The sequence below is a fragment of the Podarcis erhardii genome (assembly GCF_964252035.2).
Source record: "Podarcis erhardii genome assembly, chromosome: 2".
NCBI classification, from domain to species: Eukaryota; Metazoa; Chordata; class Lepidosauria; order Squamata; family Lacertidae; genus Podarcis; species Podarcis erhardii.
Window position 1 is genome coordinate 96,694,361 of NC_138498.1, and position 23,258 is coordinate 96,717,618.

The 23,258-nt window shown below is 40.0% G+C and overlaps 1 protein-coding gene across 3 annotated transcripts in view; it reads left to right on the top strand.

Annotated features, from left to right (window-relative positions):
- PDZRN3 (PDZ domain containing ring finger 3) overlaps positions 1-23,258 on the top strand; it is a 181,613-nt gene that overhangs the window by 114,829 nt on the left and 43,526 nt on the right. Inside the window, exon 1 of one of the 3 annotated variants that reach the window (XM_081852411.1) lies at positions 17,584-17,839. The exons of the other annotated variants lie outside the window; for them this stretch is intronic. Coding sequence (XP_081708537.1) covers positions 17,771-17,839 — 69 coding nt within the window. The 5' untranslated portion in view covers positions 17,584-17,770. Of the gene's footprint in view, positions 1-17,583; positions 17,840-23,258 lie in introns of those variants that run through there. 3 annotated transcript variants of the gene reach the window in all.

Below are 23,258 nucleotides of genomic sequence, written 5' to 3' on the forward strand. Positions count from 1 at the left end.
ACAGAAGCTGACTCTGTCCTTCCATACTTGTTTAGAAAAGATAATGTGAAAACCTTGCTGAATTTGTCACTATTGTTCTACCCAATCTGTTAAAAGGTGCAGGAAAATTGCCTTCTATTGTTCATGTATTTATTCATTGTATGATGATGCTTATGATGTGGGGGGACACGCACTTTGCAGTGGTACCTTGGTTCCCGAACTCAATCCATTCTGGAAGTCCATTCGACTTCCAAAACATTCACAAACCAAGGCATGGCCTCTGCTTGGCTGATTGGCCCCGGAAACAATGCTGACAGCTGAAACAGACGTTCAGCTTCCAAAAAAAGTTTGCAAACCAGAACACTTACTTCCAGGTTTGGGAGCCAAGCTGTTCGGGAACCTGTGTGTGTGTGTGTGTGTGTGTGTGTGTGTGTGTGTGTGTGTGTATATTTCTCAGTGTGCTTGCGGTAGCTTATAACAATTGTATTTTTAAAGTAAACAGTTACAATTCCAAAAACACAAAGACACCTAAACAGGCTAGTAACATCTGGATTTTAAAAAGGGCTTTCAATCAGCATTAGCCACATTTGCTAATAAAGGGCAACCTAACACACCAAAAGGCTCTCAGAACAAGCAGGCCTTGAATTTCCCCCACCAGAAGGTAGGGTAAGAGACATAGATGCATACCTCTGGACTATCCTGCCATAAGGATAGTTATAAAGCCGCTTTCCCCAACCCTGCCCCCTCAGTCTTGGACTGCAACTTCCATTAGTCCCAGCCAGTATGGCCAGAGGTCAGGGATGATGGCAGTTCTAGTTGAACAATAACCAGAGGGTGCTAGGTTGGAGAAGCCTTTTGTAAAGGCTCTCCTCTTTACTATAGATGTTCTATAATTCTCCATGGAAGGAATTTGGAGCAGGGCCCTATCAGGGCTGTAGCTGGCAGGGGAGAAATTCCACCTGGTCACATCATTGCAGTTTTGTTTCTTTTCTTTCCTTTTAAGTATTTGGGTAATGCTGCTGAGGATTTTTCAGAGGCAGTGACAAACTTAGTGGCAGGATGTGTGCTCTGTTGCAGAGTGGGCAGAATATATGCTATATCACAGTGTGGGCATTCTTTCTGGATTGCTGCTTTACCTCTTAAGTATGATATACACCGAAAGATTTCAGGAAAGCCTCCTCCATTCCTGCTGTTTTACTCCGGCCACTCTTGAAAAAAAACTGATACTGCATAAATACTGCTTTGTATTTGATTTCTGTCTTCTAAATACTATTTAAATCACAAGTAATATTTCCCAGTCCTTTAGAGGAGTTTAAACCCAGCCTTTAATCAATAAACATTTGATGAATGCATAGCTCGGGGATACTGCACTGACTGATGGGTGATAATTGTGGGACAATATTGGTACTTCTGCAGTGAAATCTTTCCCACATGTTAGACACATTCATTGTTAGTGGCAATTGTATGTTCAATGTGCACGGTTAGTAGAGCTTGTCATGAGCAAGTGAAACAAAGAACCATGTCCCCGGTTTTAACATGGAAGCCTGATTAACAGCTAACATGTCTGTATCCTGAGTAAAGGATGGGGTGGGAAGATATCACCTAGCAGAACTTTGGCCCATCGCTGATCGTAACAAAAACTGTAACTTAAGTTAGTTGAAGAGGGATTTCCTATATATTACAACAGATGGAAATTGTACATCTGCAGTGTTCAAATAACTGCACTCCCTATGATTTGTGCATTCATATTTAAGAGTCATCATGTGAATGGGGACTGCATGCCAACTATTTACAATGGGAGGTAAACCCCACTCTTGATTTGGAATGTGACCACAGCAGCTGCAAAGGGTTAAAACCCCTCCTTCTCCATGCCATAGGCCCAGTCCGGATCAGCCCTTCCCAGGCTGGGTATTAAAAAACAAACAAACCATGAAAGGACTAAAGTCATGAAAATCATCTTTCTTTTTTTTACTTTATCTTATTTAACAAAAATAGTATACCGCTCAGCTGAAAAAATAATGAATAAACGTGCGCACAAACCTCTAAGCAGCTTACAAATATGAGGTCTAGTTTGGCCCATAGAATGATATCATCTGGCAAGTTGAATGTTTGTGGCCTACAGATGCTATAAATAGGTAAAAGGCCTTCCTTCCCTGGGTATCTTAGATAAAAAGCTATTTTGATCTTCCAGTTATTTATACAGTCCAATACAGTGGCATAGCGTGGGGGGTGCAGGGGGGGCCGGGCGCAACATCTGGGGGTTAGGGAAATCCACGGGTTAGGGGGCGCAAATCCATGGGTTAGGGGGCGCAAATTACTTGCCTTGCCCCGGGTGCTGATAACCCACGCTACGCCACTGGTCCAATACTATGGGTGTAATTGTCAATCGTTGATGGCATACAGTGGTACCTCGGTTTAAGAAAAGTCCTGTTTATGAACGATTCGGTTTACGAATGCCACAAAACCGGAAGTAGTGTCCCACTTTGCAAACTTTACTTCGGTCTAAGAATGGAATCTGAACGGTGGAAGGGCACCGGCGGCAGGAGGCCTCATTAGGGAAAGTGCACCTTGGTTTAAGAACAGTTTCGGTTTAAGAATGGACTTACAGAACGGATTAAGTTCATAAACCGAGGTGCCAGTGTATATGGAACCCATTGTCTTAACCTTTTGAAGCCCACTTAGCTGACTTGCTAAACCGACACTTTTCGTGTTTGTTTTGTTTAACGTGTTACAACAAACTTAGTATGAGTAACTTCTCTCTCCTCTTCGTAAAGCTTACTACATGTGTTTTAGTGAACTTTTATTCTCTGTTCCTCGTGTTTTATGATGCATCATTTTACTTGTTACTTTTATTGTTATGGTTATTGAATTCTTAATTTAGTTTGTGATCTAATCTGCCCCAAGAACGTTCTGTTTCAGGACAGCCTATTAATGCCATAAATAAATAAATAAAAACGATCAGGACAGTGCAACCTCTTGCCCTAAGAGATTGTCCTGGAACAGCCCATGAATGCCCCTTACTCATTTTGTAAGAAAAGCCACATTCATTAGAACAAATCATTCTTACCAGCCTCTTCGACGATTGCCAGAAAAAATTGCTTATGCCGCATGATATTTGTTAGATCCATCCTGCATAATTTTTTACTTGGCTTCTTCACACTTTGCTTAGGTTACCATATGCCATATTTGTTGAATCTTGTTAACAATGCATTTTTATGTCCCATTATGAAAGAATTTTAGCCCTTGCATGGAGAGGGGGGAAAGATCAGAAGGGTCCATTATATCACACCCTGCTGTGGGGAAAAAACACACCAGATCCTGCATTTGCCACAGTGAGGCTTTATAGTGTAACTTAGGAATTATCTCTAGCCATGACTCCCTTTGTAGGTACAGTATTACAAACTGTGGCATGGCCGCAGTTAGAAAGAAACAGAACAAAAAGAGAAATTAAACATTCAAGTGATCTTGCTTCTTTTCATTATTTCATACATGCGTTCTGTCATCAAATAATGGCCACTATTCAGCTGGTGATGAAAGAGACAAAGATTAATTGTTTGGATTCTTAACGAAGAGCGCCCCAAATATAGGTAACGTTTTGGGATTTTAATATATCGTATTCAGTAGATCCATTTTCTTTGTTGCTTCAGCTATAGAGGCACCCAGGGCTGTATCTGAGATGACAACTAGGCAATTAAGGAAAAATGTGTCCAGGCTATGCCCCTGTCAGACTGAATCATGACCCTCCTTTTGGCAGTCACACGCATGAATCCCTCCCGGGGGGTGGGGTGGGTTGGAGGAGTTGCTCTAGACAATAGCCAACTTGTCAGATGACATGATACGTACTTTTTCGTGCATGCATGTCATGTTAGTGATATTATGCTTCCATTGGAAGCAGAGCACGCCATGCCTGAGTAATAGGGTATTTTAATTAGCTCTTACTGGTCTGATTGTCTCATGAATCGTTAAAACCAAAAAACATGCATAGTGGGTGGTATGGACTTTTCCTTTGTAACTTGTATATATTCATAAGGGATGGTATCTAACCAAGTCATACTCAAGGCGAAACCTTTGAAATCCAGAACTTGCCACAGGTTGGCCATCTGCGTTCTAAATCATGTCAAAGTGTGTATGTCTTGCCACTTAACATTGCCATTCTTAACTTGTTCAAGAATCAAGACAGAAGGAAAATGTGCCTTCTGCTTTGAAGACAGGTAGGATACAAATGTTCAGAATAAATCAATAAATGTTACACATGCAGTTACTTTTAAGCAAAACATTGCCAATTTGCTTATAATTTTACCCCCAGGCACAGATTTTTCATATCAAGGGTCCTTCAGATATTTTTAGCTGGAGATTGAACCCAGGATCTTGAACATTCAAAGCTATGATTCCTCCCCTAAGGAGGCTTGAATGTATATGGGGATCCCCCTCCCCAATTTAGGACAATTTAAGGATCCCCTGGATATGGCTTGTACATATTTGCTGCAATTCTGCCTGTTGTTGGTTTGCTTGAATTCCCTTGAAGTCAGTGAGATTTAAGCAACCAGACTGAGATTGCGGCACTTAAGTTACAGGCCACTGATTGTCACTTCTTCCACAAATATGTGAGATTCAAGTTATACTGTTGCGCAATTCTGTCTCCGGCGGCCTTGATTTCTTCAGGAAAACTGGATCCCCTGAAAGTGAAAACATTCGAATGCTGACATGATTAGCAATGAATGAAACTTTCCCCAAAACGTCTAGCTATATATACATTATTTACACAATGGGTGTGATTGGCTAATTCCGGGCTGCTCCTATAGGCCAATCAGGTTGTGGATTCACCTCCTCCAGAAGCCTGATTGGCTGCCCCTGCAGGCCAATCAGGTTGCTGATTCACTTCTACCTGTAGCTGGATTGGGTGGCTTCTGCAGACCAATCAGACTGCTGCATTCTGGATCCTATTGTTCTAGGATTCAACTCAGTACATAACAGTCATTTAGACATTAAGACACAATGAGATGTTCATGGACTATAGTTGTCCTCTAGAAAGTGCAGAATTAGTTGGTAGCACTTTTTTTAGTACAGTCTGCGCACGTACACACACACACACACACACACACACACACAATTTAGTGATAGCATAGATTCATTATGAGTTGCATTATTTAGTAATTACATATAAAAAGAGTCAGGGAAATTTAACGCATTGGCTAAATATATGTATGTAACTCCTAGTTTTCACACGTTTGTGTGCCACAGCAGTCTTCCTGCTACCAAAGGCAGCTTATAATTTCATTGTCTTAATGACAACAACAGTCACTTTGCAACTTTCCTTCATTTCCAAAAATGAACAAATGGGCACTTTGTGGCAAGCAAGGTAAAATTACTTTCTTCCCCCTTCCCCTAGTCTTGAGAAAGTGTTAGTTTACAAGGCAAAGGTGGAAAGAACTTTGCCTCGCATTTCAAAGAGGTATACTGCAACTTAATTCTGCTAATGACAATTAACACAGATGGCTAAAAAAAGTAATTATCTCTTTTCGTTTTCTGCCACCTGTCACAAGTGAACTGTTTTCTTTAATTGCTCCAAATTACTCTTAATCACACAAAACAGCTATTTAAATCGGAGTTGCATCTTGAAGCCCAGGAGGAAGATTTAACACCTGAGTTGCGAGACTTTAAGAAACCACCATGGCGGCATAAGCTGAAATCCTTGAGACCAATCCCGGTTACACCAAAGTATAGCTTGAGCTGAGTAATTACAAAGTCAACCAGAAGGTTATCTCTATGTGCCAAGGATTTTATCTCCCTTCACTAAATTACAGCCACATCCTTAGGCGTGTGTAAATGCTTACATGACTATCGTTGTGAGGCAATGTTTTAGCCCTGGCATATGCGATCTAAAATGGGTTTGTCACATCACCTGTGCAGTTTGCTGAACTAAAACAGTTTATTTTTTTTAAAAAAAAAGAATCTGAACTCCTTTCACTGTATCTTGGAATTCTGACATAGAATCATAGAATCATAGAATCATAGAGTTGGAAGAGACCACAAGGGCCATCGAGTCCAACCCCCTGCCAAGCAGGAAACACCATCAGAGCACTCCTGACATATGGTTGTCAAGCCTCTGCTTAAAGACCTCCAAAGAAGGAGACTCCACCACACTCCTTGGCAGCAAATTCCACTGTCGAACAGCTCTTACTGTCAGGAAGTTCTTCCTAATGTTTAGGTGGAATCTTCTTTCTTGTAGTTTGGATCCATTGCTCCGTGTCCGCTTCTCTGGAGCAGCAGAAAACAACCTTTCTCCCTCCTCTATGTGACATCCTTTTATATATTTGAACATGGCTATCATATCACCCCTTAACCTCCTCTTCTCCAGGCTAAACATGCCCAGCTCCCTTAGCCGTTCCTCATAAGGCATCGTTTCCAGGCCTTTGACCATTTTGGTTGCCCTCCTCTGGACACGTTCCAGTTTGTCAGTGTCCTTCTTGAACTGTGGTGCCCAGAACTGGACACAGTACTCCAGGTGAGGTCTGACCAGAGCAGAATACAGTGGCACTATTACTTCCCTTGATCTAGATGCAATACTCCTATTGATGCAGCCCAGAATTGCATTGGCTTTTTTAGCTGCCACGTCACACTGTTGTGGTCAACCAAGTTTGTGGTCAACCAAGACTCTAGATCCTTTGACATGTACTGCTCTCAAGCCAGGTGTCACCCATCTTGTATTTGTGCCTCTCATTTTTTTTGCCCAAGTGCAATACTTTACATTTCTCCCTATTAAAATTCATCTTGTTTGTTTTTGCCCAGTTCTCTAATCTGTCAAGGTCGTTTTGAAGTGTGATCCTGTCCTCTGGGGTGTTAGCCACCCCTCCCAGTTTGGTGTCATCTGCAAATTTGATCAGGATGCCCTTGAGTCCATCATCCAAGTCGTTGATAAAGATGTTGAATAAGACGGGGCCCAAGACAGAACCCTGTGGCACCCCACTAGTCACTCTTCTCCAGGATGAAGAGGAACCATTGATGAGCACCCTTTGGGTGTGGTCAGACAGCCAGTTACAAATCCACTGAGTGGTAGCATAGTCAAGTCCGCATTTTACCAGCTTCTTTACAAGAATATCATGGGGACCTTGTCAAATGCCTTGCTGAAATCAAGGTAGGCTACATCCACTGCGTTCCCTTCATCTACCAGGCTTGTAATTCTGTCAAAAAACGAGATCAGGTTAGTCTGACATGACTTATTTTTCAGAAATCCATGCTGACATGGAACTCAGGGTGGGTCGATGAGTAGGGAGGAAGGATAGATTGGTTGCGGTAATGTGCAATTCTCCAAGCTAGCTTGTGCAAGGAGTTGAAAGTTACAGGGAATGTGAAATTCAGTATCCACCTCTTGCTACAAGCTTAGTACAGGGTCATCACTTAGAAGAAGTAGTAACAAATATAATTTATATAGTGCTTTAAATTGTTCAATGTGATGCCACATATATTATCTTGTTATCCCTACAGCAGCAGCACTTTAAGATAGGTCAGCAATATTATCTTTCTGTTGTGGAAGCTGAAGGAGAATGACACAGACAACACCACCTTATGAGTGCATATCAGAGCCAAGATTCAAACCAGCTCCTTGCTGATTCGTAGCTCAGTCTCTTCACCACTGTGCTACACGAGCTTTTGATATGTTGCCTAGGTATTTTACATTACCTTTTCCAAGTACAAACATAGTGCAATGTGGGGAAGAAGAAATACCACTGAAAATTCTACTATAACTGGAAATGTGAGCTACCCAAACCATCATAGAAATCCTATTGATCTAGAATCTAGGTGCTTCCATAACTCACGAATAAATAAAAAACAAACAAACACACCAGCTGATCTTGCCTCAGTTCTGATGTAATGAACAAGCACCATAGAATGTACTTTTTCTTTCCAGCTGATTTTCCATTGGCATTTGTTTTCCATTTATTCAATTCCTTAGTGAGACTATTGGGAAGCATCTTCCTGCCATGACCCAAAGTGACAGACTTTTCTCTCTGTAGGTTTAATCAGTGTGTCTTCTGACCCATAACGTATGCTCCCAGAAGACATTTGCAGTCAAAGTATTCAACATTTGTAGACTGACAGTTCATTATCTATTGTTAACCTAGTTGATAGATACATTATCCTTTTGATTTTTTTCAAAACACACATAAAACTTAAATTATTAAGTATGCCTGTATATAATAGAATAAGGTTTGTGGCTAAATACTGTTAAATTTTCACACAAGCCTTAAGTACAAATGAACAATGGACAAGGCCTTTTCTGAGCTTATCCCCCACTGCCCCCCAAAAAACCACTTCAAAGTACACAGTACACTTCCAGGCTGACTTCAGACATTGCTTATTAGGAAACACAAGGCTGCTTTGTCATTAACTCCAGTTATTCACTTTGGTGAAATATGTGTCTACCATTGTGACTATGGAAATATTTCGTGGTCACAACATTTCAGGTTTACAGTCTAGCACATGGGTGGCCAATGTGGTACCCTCCATGTGTTGTTGGACTACAGCTCCCATCTTCCTATTAGTCAAGGTGACTGAAACTAATGGGAGTTGTAGTCCAATTATATCTCAATGGCACCATGTGGTTATTCCTAGTCTTATACAATGCAGAAGTAAACTCTTGAAAGAAATAGCAAGGGCCAGGTTGGGAACCTTAACTGGTAGCAGAGGATTGCAGGCATTGTGGAGAATAGAGTGATACAGGAGAATTTCAGGGAAGTGAATGTGTCAGAAAGAGGAGAGCTGTTTAAGTGGTTTGAGAAGCAAAATATGGTGTTCTTTTGTAAAAACAGGTTTTCTGCCCTATGTAATTTTTGTAACAATTGATATTACAAATCTTTGAAATTTCTCGACTGTACTATCTGCTGCAGAGCACAATGCAATGTGGAGCTTTAAAGTGCAAGTGTGAAATGAGATTGACTTGCCTCATACACTGGGGGGTGGATGTTAAGCTCTTGCTGCGACTGAAGAGAAGATGGGAAAATCCCATTGGACAGTGTATGATCACTGACTGAGCACGTGCATCACTGCCATTCTGTGAATGATACGTAGTGACATAACAGGACCCGTATGCTACAAAAATGAAAGAGTAGGGAATTCATTTATGTATATATTCTTTCATATTTATGTAAATTCATATTTATGTAAATAGTAATGTGTCAGCAGTAACTTCAGAGGGCTTTTCCTTAAAAACAAAAACCCAAATCCAACATCTTACAAATGTTATCTGTTGATCTCAGTGACTATCAGATAAAAGAAATTTGTCTAGATCCCTGAAAAGGCCCAACAGTCTCAAATGTGAGGAGATAATTATATTATTGATCCTTAAAGATTATTGTTCTTGTGGGAATGACAATTTTGCAAAGACTGCCCTTGGATCGCAACTGATGAGGTAGAACAAATTCATCTCAACCTACTCATGACAGGGTTTTATTAAATTGCATATTCATCTCTTGTGTGAAATTAAAAGCAGGGGGATTGTGTTACAGAGAGTTACACACATCTTTTCCTAATTTAACATTGTAAGTCTTTGCACGATTAACAGTGTGGCAAGAAGAAAAATAATTGTGTGGGGTTTTTTCCATATGCAATCCCTCATAATAATTCAAAAATCAATATGCACCCTTTGAGAATTACACCCCACTCCTTCTTCATCCTAACAGTAAATTATGCAATTCAGGGTGGCCTTCTCTCATTTCCCTATGAATGGGAGAGGGGTAAACCAGGCATTATGTGTGTGTTTTTTTAAAGAAAATGTTTAACTATAACCACTGGGACTAGAATCATTGCTTCCAATGCCCTAATGTGAATATCAATAAGACACCGGTCCGTGGAGCTCCTTGCTTGATTTGACAGTTTAAAGGATCACTTAGTTAATTAGTTGCCTCTGCATCCTTTAGCTGCTCCCTGCCTTCTGCCTCCTCTTCTCATTTTCCTTTTTTTGACATGCTAGATTACATCATTACTGGTGGTTTCACTTGTTAACCACAACCGAAACTGAGAATATTTTAAGCGTTAATTATCTATGGTTTCTCATAAGACTTGTCTTTCACTCGGGTTCAAAAGGAAAACACCAGCTCCCATGTTTCAAGAGTGTCCTAGCACGTAATGCTACCTAGCCTTCATCTGGATGGTTTTGAAGAGTGTGTTATTGAAAAGAAACATTGAAGCCTTTGTAGACTGTACTAATGGCCTGTGACCTTAACTAAGAATCTGCCTTCTTTTTTCATTCTTGCACTTCAATACATTTCCTGATTATTTTCTTCTGTAATGTATACAAACAAGACTTCCTCTTGACAGATACATCTGTGATATGGTACATTTGCTGCACTGTACAATGTTCGTGCTACTGAAGCCCATCTTTGTAGGGCTTGTTGAAAAGCATTTGAGCTCATCACCATATGCCCTACAACAGCCTAATTGGTTTGTGGTTCAGTATCTTATACAGTGATACCTCGGCTTACAGATGCTTCAAGTTACAGACGCCTCAGGTTACAGACTCCGCTAACCCAACTCCGCTAACAACACTGTATTTATGGTTAACAGGTAGATAGCCGTGTTGGTCTGTCGTAGTCAAAACAAAATTTAAAAATTCCTTCCTTAGAGACCAACTAAGTTTGTTATTGGTATGAGCTTTCATGTGCATGCACACTTCTTCAGATACTGTGTATTTATGCACAGTACAAAAGCCATCTGAAGACGAATCATTTGTAATCTAGTATCCTGTGACATTGGGTTTTGTTTGCAATCCCTAAAGGCAGTTCACCTTAAAGACACTAAGGTCAAACACCAGAAGGATTTAGATATACTAAACAGATTGATAGCCCCATTGTATCTCCACAATATTACTGTTTTACTTCAGCAAACTAGCAAATATTAGATGCTTCTGTGGGTATCATGGTAAATCACCACAATTTCCCTTGCCTCTGAGCTATAGCCCTATAACTGTGATCTCAGATTACTAGATGTAATCTAGTTCCTTTGATGAGATTGAACAATTAGTTTTTGATAACATGCCTATTGGTATGAAAGACTGAAAATTATGTCAGTTGATCTCTACAACATTCATATTGATTAAACAGCTGCCTTAAAATTTTGCTTTAAAAACAACAACATTCATTCACCACATCACTGTATGAAGCATTATTTTAGATTAATAGGCTACAGAGCTAGAGTGTTGGCTTTTGTGTGTGTTCAAACCTTGTTCAGGTTAGTTTTTTTTCTTTTTCTAATAAGGCTGCTTCCCATACTATTTGATACCATTGGTCCATGCTTACTTCTGACAGGTCTCTCAACGAAAACAAAGTTCACTACAGCCAATCACAAACAAACAACCACACCCCTAGACCAAACATCTCTCACCACCAAAGGAATACAAGCAAATAGTAAAGAGAACCCGCACAAGCAATGCTGACACAAAACCCCACACATACACTAGGTAGAATAGAAGCATTGCCACCCCACCCCACCCCCACTCACCATAGCCCCCTCCAGCTCTTTCCCCTTTTTCCTCCTAATGTAACACTAATGTCTCAACATAGGAAACTGATCTGTAGAAAATGTAACTTGGGAAAAAGAGACATTGCACATACTTTTGCAAACCAAGAAATCCTTCAAAAATAATATGTTTTTAAAAATCCTTGTTCAGCTATCGTATAAAATTCACTGGGCTTGGAACTCTAAACCAGGGGTAGTCAACCTTTTTATACCTACCGCCCACTAATGCATCTTTCTTGATGGTAGAATTTCCTTACCGCCCATCGGATTTTACCTGGGCATATACCTGTTCAGTTCACTGGCTCAAGAATCAGAGTAAGGACTTCCAGCCAAACTTCCTCTCCCAGATGATTTCAGGGAAACCTGGGAGGGGGAGGATCAAGCAGTTGCTCTGTGACCTTGGATTGGGTGGTCCCGGGTGACATTTGAGAAGCCTTAGGATGAGAGCATCTATGCCCGCTTACTGCCAGGCAGCTGCTGGAAGTGAACGGATTCCTCTTGCCTCAGAAGCTAAGAGAGCCAAAGTATGCATGCTTTATTTGTTTATTTATAAATTTCTTCCTGCACTTCAGGACCATGCTATAGATGAGGCTCTGTAGAGAGTGCTGTGATAATAAATAAGTTGTAATGATCGCACTGCCAAATATTTCTGTTCGCTGTGGCCTAGCAACTCATGGCCTAATTCTTTCCAATAAAGGGCAGTGGTGTCATTTTAGCCTGTAATGGGAGCTGACAGACTTATTCCACTCACAACAGGAGTAGCTTGATTTTTTTGATTTTTTTTTAAAGGTAGTTTACTTCGTTCAACCTGGGAAATCACAGTATAACTGGCAGGGTTCATTTAAGCTAAATTGCACAAAGGCGGTTTGCTAGGTGTGGCCATATCACCAAATGCTGCTTTGTTCTCAACATTTGACGTTAGTAAACTAGTCCAAACCCATTGTGTTGCTACAAAATCGCACAAATAATTTCTAGTGTTTCTGTTCAAAATATCAAAGAAAAAAACTTTAATTAATAATTTCTAAATCATTTTTAGAATGCAGAGGCCTTCAGTGGTATTTCATCTTATTAGTCATCATAAGAGCCCGGTTAGCTCATTTATTTCTCACATATTGGGGAAACCAAGGCAAAGGCTTTCAAGAGCTTACCATTTAATTAACAGATGTGGAAGGATTTGAGCATGTACTGGAACAGCAAAAGCTGCCTCATACAGAATCGAGGTGATGGTCCATCGTGGTCTATTGACCAGCAGCAGCTTTGTGGGGTTTTAGACAGGAGCCTTTTCCAGCACTAACATGTTGCATTTACTGTACTACTATTTGACCCCTTTGGCTAGCTACAGCGCTTCTCCATTCTGAAAACTGTATCTGTATGATGTCACCAGTAATGCATTATCTTGCATGGCCATACAAGATTTTAACATGCAGTTCTGAGCTAGAATGATCACCACAAAATAATCTCTTTTAAAAATTCTTCTTTGTAACGTGGTATTATAAAAGCGGTCGCAAGACATGAAAACCTGGGGAGAAAGCTAATTTTCTAATACTTTTCTAGATATGGCAAATCACAGCTGTGCAATGCTGGTAAGTGTTCTTAGATTCACCATGTGATAAGATCTTTCAATCTTCATACTGTAAGTGTTGCATGATGGGAAGGAGTTACAGCCACAGTAGCTGCAAAAGGCATGAAAGCAGTGGATGAGCATAGAGGACAGCTATTGCTGGCAGCAGATATGGAAGAGGGACAGAGCTATTTATTTTAATCACAGAATTTAGGGTAATTCGCACTTTGTTTTGTTCATTTTGCGAACTTTATCATAGTGACAGGGTAAATAACCGACAGGAAAATCTGTCCTGCAAATTCATGGTAAAAAGATCTAATAGTGTTGGCTGGTCCTTGAACAACTAATATTAAAATGGCAGGAACAATGTGGTAAGTACAAAAGAACAAGGCAAAGGAAAGACCTGGAGGCAATGGCTGTTGGGACAAGGGAGGCACTTGGTAGGTGATTTGTGGCTAGGATATAAAATCACAGTCAACAGTGGAGGGCACCAAGGCCATGTCCTGGAAACGGATAAATGGGAATTAGAAATATATTAATAGAGTTTGTTCTTAAGAGACATTTTTCTTTTATTTTGGCACTGGCTCCAAGTATTCATAAGGTAAAAGCTCAGCCTGCACAAAACAACAAAGTCTGTAAGTCTCTAATTATTGAGAGCCAAAAACTTTTCATGGCCATAAGAGCTTTATGATATTGGGAAAGCCCTTATAAATAGCCCTATTGATAGTCGGATACATTCTCCGCATAGTCACTAAAAGGGCTGATTAAGCTGACCCAATTTTTGTACTTGGTTTTTTTCATATAAAATAAAATCTGAACACATACAGAAACAAACACCCCAGATTTCTTTTCTTCTGTAAAGTGCTAATGTTCCAAACAAATACCTCCCTTCCTTTCACCCTCTTTCCTACAATGGTCATCACCATCATCATAAACTCAGCTTACATGAAGTTATTACAAAGGAACAGCTGCTCTCTCTCTCTTTCCTCTTGCCCTCCTTCCGTATGAGAAAAACGTTGAAAATGAAAGAAAGTTAATTAGGCTATTGGTACGTTAAGCAAAATATTATTTCATTGCACCCAGCCTATACAAAGACAGTTTGCTTAAACAGTTGCTGATAAGAACACACAACTCAACCCAGGTCAATTTGAGACATTGAAATGTGTCAAAATTCAGAATTGGACTTACACACAAAAAGAAAAGCATCCTCAATTTAGAAAAGGCTCTTTGCTTGATAGTCACACTGACTCCACTTCCATCACACCACATGGATACCACAGGGGTTGTTGAATATTTGTCAACAAGAACATGGGAAGCCAACCCTCTTGGTTTATTCTTCCATTTGAGATTACAGAATATTTTAAAGGTATGTGGTGATATTCTTGTGTAGCTGTGTATTAACAGGGACTGCTTCTGAATTGCATCAGGGACCTGTCCTGTTATTTTGTTTCATTTAACTCGTACTGATGAAATAAACTACTGATTTATTTCACTTGCAGCTGAAGAGCTGTTATCCCAATCTTCCTGATTCTTATATTAGCTTAGCAGATGTTCCAGTTCCTGGTGCACCAAAGAACACACTGTACACATTATACGTACCATGCTGTTGATGTCACAAATGCAGAATGTGGCCAGTGGAGAGTCAGATTCCATTCACTCTTCATAAAGGACAATGGGATATGCTGGGAGAAGCTGGGGAGACAGAACCTCCAGATACAGGGAAATTTGAGACGTGAAACTCAAACCTATCTCCCACTGAGTACAATGTGGTTAACTTCCAAGTAAGCAAGCATAAGATTGCAGCCTGGGAATGTGAAACTCCAAGCAACTTCAGGGAACATTCAGTCTTCCCAAAGTTGTCTCCTGAATCATTTGCCCCAGAGATCCTGTGGTCTGTTCAGATTTTCTTTTCACTTCACTCTGTGTAAGGTTCTCCCACATTCAAACCCTTAGAGAAATACTTTTTCATGTTAACATATGGGCTGACCAAGACAAGGCATTGCAAATCCTCCCAAAGCTTTCAAAAAACCAATGCAGACTGTTTTGGTAAGAAGGGCAAAGGCAACAGAAGTTGTCATTAAGGGTAGACATGTTACAGAAAGAACCTGCCACCATATTTCCTTTCGTTCTTCAGCAGAGTCCTTACACTGTTATTGATCTTTCTTGTCCATTCCACAGCCATCTGATGAGGAACCTGTCTCTGCTGAGTGAACAGTGGTGTGGGTTGATGGCTGATTTATGCTTTCTTTGGCAATGTTTATACTTCACTTGAGAGGCTAACATCACACTTTGATAATCAAAATAATGTTCCTTGGTTTGAGGCAATACAGTTACTGTACATCCACCACACTGTGTCCAGTTGTGGGATAAGAAAAGAATTACTTCCAGAAATGAATAACAGGCTTCATCTGTTCACAGGACACTTTTTTGACTCTCAGACTGCACACATACTGCCAATGGGTGAGTTTAGCCAACAATCAGTGGATTCTACTGTGAACAAGTGCCTCCTAAGGCTCAGTCCACTGTTACCCATTGAGGCACAGTGGCTAAGAATGTTGTAATAGAACTCAGTTCTGATCTCCACTCAGCTACAAAGCCAGTCACCGCCTCCAAGCCTAACCTACTTCAAAAGGGACTCCTCCAGATAGCCTCTTTCTTGAGCATTCATTCTGATTTGCTTGTAGGGAGGTTATATGGTTATCCCACACTTTGTTGTGTATTTCCCATTACTTTCCTAACTGCAAGAAGCCAGGTAGCGGTGTGTTTTTTTTTTTTAGTGAATTTCTTGCACCAGAGTGACAGAGCACTTTAATGCACTTTAGTTGTACAAACCTCAATTTCCAGTAAGCAACTGAATTCCTCTGCAAAGCGGTATGCAACAACGGCAGCAAGGATACTCATCGCTAAGAACTGGAAAACTCAAGATCTACCCACACTGGAAGAGTGGCAGATGCAGCTGATGGACTATATGCAACTGGCCGAGATGACTGGCAGAATCCGAGACCTGGGAGAAGAGAGGGTTGAGGAAGACTGGAAGAAATTTAAGATTTATCTACAAAAATATTGTAATTTGGTTGAATGTTAAGAAGGATGCTAGATCATAAATAATTGTCCACCACTGAATTAGATTTGAATTTGACGATAAGTGAGATTAAGGAAAATAAAATTTTTTTGGAGAACTGCTAGATTTTATTTAAATGAGCGGATATAAGGTTCTAAACAAGATGATAATTTGCTTGAAAAAAATTTATACCGATGTAAGTGGGAGCGGGAGACGTGAGGGAGTCCAAAGAAGCGATGAAACTATGTTATGATATAAGTAATGTTGTTTATTATTTATGTATTGTATTCAAAAACTTTAATAAATATTTATTTAAAAAAAATATGAATTCCTCTGCAAAGTATTGAGTGTTTGGAGGTGACCAGAGGTGTTCCAGGGATAAAGGGGAGGGGGACAGTGTATGCTAGCTTGATTACATTGGCAAAAAGTTAGGATCTACATTTTATAAAGGGGGGGGGGCCTTGTTGCTTTCCTATAATGTATTCCCAACTAGAAACAGTGTTTGTGGGATTTCTGAACACAAAGAGACACCTGACCCTTCATATGCGTGTTACAATGGATGAAGCCAAAACTTGCAAATCATCACTAGGTAATGATTTCATTTGGTGAATGGGGAATAATTTCACTTAGAATTTACCAGCTGAAGGAAGTAAATATACAGAGGGTTTTTTAAATACACATCATAAAGCAACTATAGCAGTCACATTACCATGGAATGCACATGCTATATGGTATTTAGAGGACCTTGAAGTGTGCTCAGCTGATTATATAGCTCCTGTTTAGCATATGCATAAGCACAGAATCATCACATAAATACTATTAATGGGTGCTGTGATAATGTGTAACCATTCTGATGTCAGGTGGAATTTATAAAGAACTATATTATCGTGAGGTTTGCTGGCAATATTGTACTTTAATGAAAATAAGTTGCAGAATTTGTCCCATTCCTAGTTGCATCAGCTCCTTGAGCTGTTCCATTCTTCATTTTTCTTCCTTTCTTCTTTTTTGCTAAATGCATGCTTGTTCACTACAGACTTCCATTTAGTTGTGACCACGTTCTCTTAAATATTTTAAGGAGTGTTTTATTTAACTTTGCTGAACTGTTTAATGTTGCTTGTAATAGTTCTGTATCAGCAGCAGATTCGTTTTGGTTATGACTTACATTTAAAATGTATTTGTAAACTGCTTAAATATGCTAAGAATTATCCTTAGGGACCACAGTAAAATGCAGTCATGTTTATTTGTAATTGCTACAAAATGGTTTACAGAATTGTTAGTGTCTTTTATTATGCCCTGCTACTGAAGTGCTTGCTTGTTAATTAGAGAAATTTCAGCTGTCATAGGCAGCAATTATAGCTTCTGTATCACTGTCTGTTATGAATAGTCAATGAGAGCTGATTAATATGCATGAGCAGCAGTATATAGTGTGTGCATTGGACTAAAGCAGTAGAGGGAGTGTTGTGTACTGTGAGTGGAGGAGGGAGAGCATTAAGGAAGAAGGCAGAGTTGCTTGCCAGTGATCAGAGCATCACCAACGTAAATCGTTTCAGTTTCATCTGACTCTCTTAGTGTGCCAAAGGGATATCTACATGCATGCTCGCTAACAACAACTTCCCGGGCTCTTGCGGTGAATAAGAAAGACAGTTTTCTTAAACATGGGATGCAGCTTGTGCTCTCTGCAGAAGCAAGAGGAACAGTACAAATTGCTGTATGAAGTTTGCCAGGTAAAGCTGTTTGCTTTGAATTCTAAGGACGTATATATGTTACTTTAGCCGCATGACAATTGCTGTTATTTTTATTGTCAGAGCAAGAAGAAGGAATAGGCAAGGAATGTTATTCCATTGTAGCAAGTAAGCTATTACCTTATTTGACATGGGCTTTGGGATTTATTTATTTTTTATGGTGATGTGCCTTATGACACAAGTGCAGAGGTTTAAATATTCATTGAAATGCACCATATATGTAATAAACAGGCATCTATAGTTACAAGGCAGTAGACCCTGAGACCCTGTGCCCAGCATGAGTTAAGGAAAACATCTCAGCCAGGGTCAGATCTTGGTCATGCTCTCTTTCAACAAGTTTGGAAAGACACAAGTGATGATTGATGTGGCGGAGGGGTTGGTCTCTGTTTACCAATAGTTCTATGGTACTTCTTTCTGGAGGACAAATGCACTAACTTATTCACCACAGACAGTGAACCACTACCTCTACCAATACTTTGACTCAAGTTTAATTCCTGTAGATTCTGTGTTTCTGTCAGTTGTAAAAATTCCTTTTGCTACCCAGGGGAGATCCCATCTAAAATTCTTTCTTTATCTATATACAGTATTTTCTCTTTTCCAACTTCTCTGGCTACAAAGCACAGTGAGAATAAACGAACACTTGAAAAATCATTCTGTTCTATATAGTCCATGCCATTATTTAAATATTTGTTTGGGCTCCAGCCATTTGCCTCTTCAGTTGATTCTGAAAGATCATCTCATCCCAAAGTACAGGTTTGTAAAGAAATACTATAATAGTAGCTCCAGTAAAGTTAGACATAGCGTCAAAAGGAAATGCAGAATTTGACAAGACTTGTTTTACCTTCTCTTTACCAATAAATAAATAAATCTTTATGCTATATATGTTATTTGACTCTAGAAGGAGATCTAAACAATAATTTTAAAATATAACTATCTGTGAACATACAAACTGCATGTGAGGTGATTCCGTCTTTACAAAGTACTTTAAGGAAATGAAAAACAGAGCACATAGCAACAATTATTGCTAAATGCAAAAAGTGTTTTGTTTTCACATTTGCCAGCAGAGGGTGTTGCAAATCACAGAGAAAGGTGAGGTAGTCTTTGTTGTGGAACTACTCATGTCACTCACGACACAGTAAGTAAAATGGGCCTTGTGTTCTGTACTAGCAGGAACACAGTTAAATTTTAAGCACCATTTTCCATATATATGTCTCTGACACCTCCCAGAGAACACAATGGCTAAGTAGAAAACTTTGTAACTACAAACAGAAAGGCATGCTCACTGTCGTGACTGTTTTATATCAGCTCCCTTGATAAACAGTTTTCCTGTGTATTAGGAGAGCAAATGTTTTAGAAAGCAAGGGAACAAGACTTCTTGGGCATCATCACCACAAACTTTACAACATTGTTCTTGTAAATTTTATCCTAAGGATTAGATACTTTGTCATAAGAGTTAACCCGTAACGCTTCCTTGTTTTTTATTATATAAAGATCATGAATACTATTAGGCTTTAGTCCTATGACCACTTAAGGAAGGATTTGCGATTATAGTTAATTTGCATTGCAGATAGGAACTTTGCAAAATGTTTGTAAAGTATTGGTGGGGAGAGGGTCTTCATAAAAAAATTGATAGCAGTAATGGACCTCAGTGCTGGAAATAATTAGACATGGGTTTACTGAGGGCCAATTGGATTATTAGAAGAGTTGTAAAGGGGGGGCTAATGTACATTAAATCTCAATTACTTCCATTTTCAGTGTACTAAGTATCAACACAGCAATCTCGATTTCAGAGAAAGAAACCCTGCTTATATTTTGATTAGGAGATGCTATGCAAATCATTAATTTCAAAGTGCAGAATCATATCTAAGAAATGGGCAGTTATTTTTTGCATAAGGTGTGTGCATCCATAACTTGACACACACATTATCCTGTTCATTGAATTTTACCCCTTATTTTAGGTCATGAGCAGCCTGATCCATGACCTAGTTAAATCGAAGTACTTGAACTTCAGCCAGTTTACAGCTTGAACTCCAAGCCAGCTAAGTTGGAATAGTAGGATTTAGCCAATGGTCAGCTCGGTCCTATTGATCAGCTTTACCGGCACAAACAGCACTTTTGAGCAGTGAGAGCTGAAGCGATGTACTGCACTACCGCATTTGCCCAGCCTCCCTTTGCTATTAGAGATCAGCAGTAGAGGGCTGCTCTACTGCTCCTGATTCCAAGGCTGTTTCTCAGTCTTCGGCATGGTAACAGAGGGCTCACCCCATGGCCCAGCCAATCCATGCATGAAACAGCTGTGCTGGAAAAGGAAGAATGCTGATACAGCAACATTAATGGCCATTGCTTTGGCAGTGCTTGGGATCACACTGGCACTGTACTTTCTCGCATGCACGGTTGATCTTTATGGTTTGCTTCTGCTCTACTAACACAACAGGCTTGGGCTTTGTTGTTGTTGTTAAGCTGAATATTATCAGTGGTTTAGAGACTGGTGCATGTTGGAAGGGCTGTTGTGCCAACTTCACTTATTTTTGCATGTGTTGGGGGTGAGCAAATATTAAATGTGAATCCTGCGTATAATAGATACCACTGGGTATTGGTTACCAGATGTTCAGGAGGTATTATTACTGGGCCATATTCCAGACAGTGCAGAATATGAAGATCATAGATGTTGATTCAACATATGCTTGAAGCAGCATAGAGTAATGTTGCTCAATTACAGAAGCACCTTAATGTGTCACAGTGAAGAGCTGGTTCAGTAAGTTGTGGGATATAATGATGATATGGCGGGGGGGGGATGACAAGTTGTGTAAAACTGAGAGATGACAATAATCACATAATTGTATTTCCAACTATCATATGTCATACTGTATCTTCTTCTTATTGTATTTGTATTAAAGAACCTGAAAATACAAAACAAATGTAAAAGGTTTGCATAGCACATTGTTAAATTCTCACAATGTGAATAAATGAGACATGCTTTCACACACACCTGCAGCAGGATGAGAGCTGATTCCACTTGATGCAGTCCTGTGTAGCTACTGGATGCAAGTGCATATGAGACCGAAGGCCATGTGTCTGTCAGGCATCAAGTGCTTGACCCCATCCACATAGTTTCAATATTCAGATCAATACAGTGGTACCTCTGGTTATGAACTTAATTTGTTCCTGAGGTCCGTTCTTAACCTGAAACCATTCTTAACTGAGGAACCACTTTAGCTAACGGGGCCTCCCACTACCACTGCATGATTTCTGTTCTCATTCTGAGGTAAAGTTCTTAACCTGAGGTACTGATTCCAGGTTAGTGGAGTCTGTAGCCCAAAGTGTTTGTAACCTGAGGTGTTTGTAACCCGAAATACCACTGTATTCAGATGTATACCATGATCACATAGGATCACAGCACAAAAAGAGACACCTGGAAGTCAAAAGTGATCATGCCTGCCAAATCTCTGCTGGGAAAGTGTTGGGCAATTGACACCACATGGCTGACTTACAGTTGAGCCCAGTCAGGCCTCTGTAGCACAGGGGACAACTAACAGCAACCTTCCAGATTATCTCAGTGAACAAGCTAGCATGTAAGCACTCATAAGGTCCTTTGGCCTAATCCAGAACATAAGATTTCTCTTATGTTCTTCCCCAGACAGACTCTTTACAGAATTTTGCAAAAGTTTAGCAGTTTTGCATCATTGTTGGCAAGCCGGAGACTTAATACTAGCTGCTGAGGATGAGTCTCAAGCTTACAAAATAGTTATATTTTAAGGTTTTGATTAGGTTTGCAAATTAGTGCTTAACAGCACCAAAAGTTATTCCAGATTCTACAAAGTCTTGCTCAGCATTAATCTTTAAATGTCATTCTGTTTGTTTGTTTGTTTGTTTGTTTGTTTGTTTGTTTGTTAATATCATTGTCATTCCTCCAAGGAGGGAAGGGCAGCTGTGAGCTACATGGCTGAGACCTTCCTGGCTGAAGAGGGTTTTTCAGGTAGCTAAACAAGATGTGCTTAAGTTCCATGATCATGAATTAAGTTCCTTCTGTCTCCATATAATAACTCTCATTTCTTATTCTCTGTTTTTGAATTGTAAAAATCATATATGGTGCTACGTCAGGACTGTCATTCATTCTGTCATTCAAGCCATTTTCAAGACTGTAGCCCTCTCAATACAGCTCATGTCAATGCCATTAAAAACAAACATAAAACATATTCAAAGCAGTTTTAAATATGCTCAATAGAATAAAATTCAGTAAATGTTGACAAGGACTCGACAGCAGCATATATGACAAAAACTTACATTGAAAAGTCAAGGGAAACTAGGGAAGCTTTTGAAACTTTCTTAAAAACCAGGACTGAAGGAACCAATCATACAATTATTAGAGATGCACTCTCTGCACTGAGAATATAGCAGAAGGAAAGGAAAGACAAATTCTGCATTTTTAGAGCAATACTATCTGTATGTTTGTCTATCCACGTCTGTATTGTAATTGGATGAATCATGAGCTTTTCCTATGCGCTTTTGACTTACAGTGAAAAAACTCCAGTAGAAGAAATGGGGGAAATGGTACTTGAATGAAAACACATGCTCTGGTTGCCAAAGGTTTATAGTCCAGGCTTCCTCAACCTCGGCCCTCCAGATGTTTTTGGCCTATACTCCCATGATCCCTAGCTAGCAGGACCAGTGGTCAGGGATGCTGGGAATTGTAGTCTCAAAACAAGGTTGAGGAAGCCTGATTTATGCAGATCAACAGGGAAATGAATTTACTCTTCTCACCCCAGTCCCTATGTTCAGCTTGTGTTAAAATGGTAACATCTGATACCAGTTTTTGCCAGAAAGAGCTTTTCTGCTTCTCTTTGGTCCACGCTTAAACTTGAGTACTGGGAGCAAATAACCTCTACACCTGTGCAAGTTTGATAATCAAGCTTGGGTGGAAGGAGCTACCAGTTGAACAAACAGAGGAAAGCAATGGATGCCAGTAGCCTGAAGGCATAGGCATAAATGTATGTAGATTGGGCATAAATGTTGAATAATTTGAATATAGGATAGAGCACACTTTTCAAAAGTTTGGCATATTTGCTTCATTGACACTAAATAAGTGATAGACAACCTGTGGCCCTCCAACTGTTGTTTGGACTCCAACTTCCATGAACCCCACTCAGCATGGTTCACGGTCAGGGAAAATGGAAGTTAATAGTCCAGCAACATCTGCAGGACCACATTTCCCCATCCCTGCACTAATGCACTAAAGGTAAAGGACCCCTGACTGTTAAGTCCAGTCGCAGACGACTCTGGGGTTGCGCCGCTCATCTCGCTTTACAGGCCGAGGGAGCCGACGTTTGTCTGCAGACAGTTTTTCCGGGTCATGTGGCCACCATGACTAAGCCGCTTCTGGCGCAACGGAACACCAAAACCA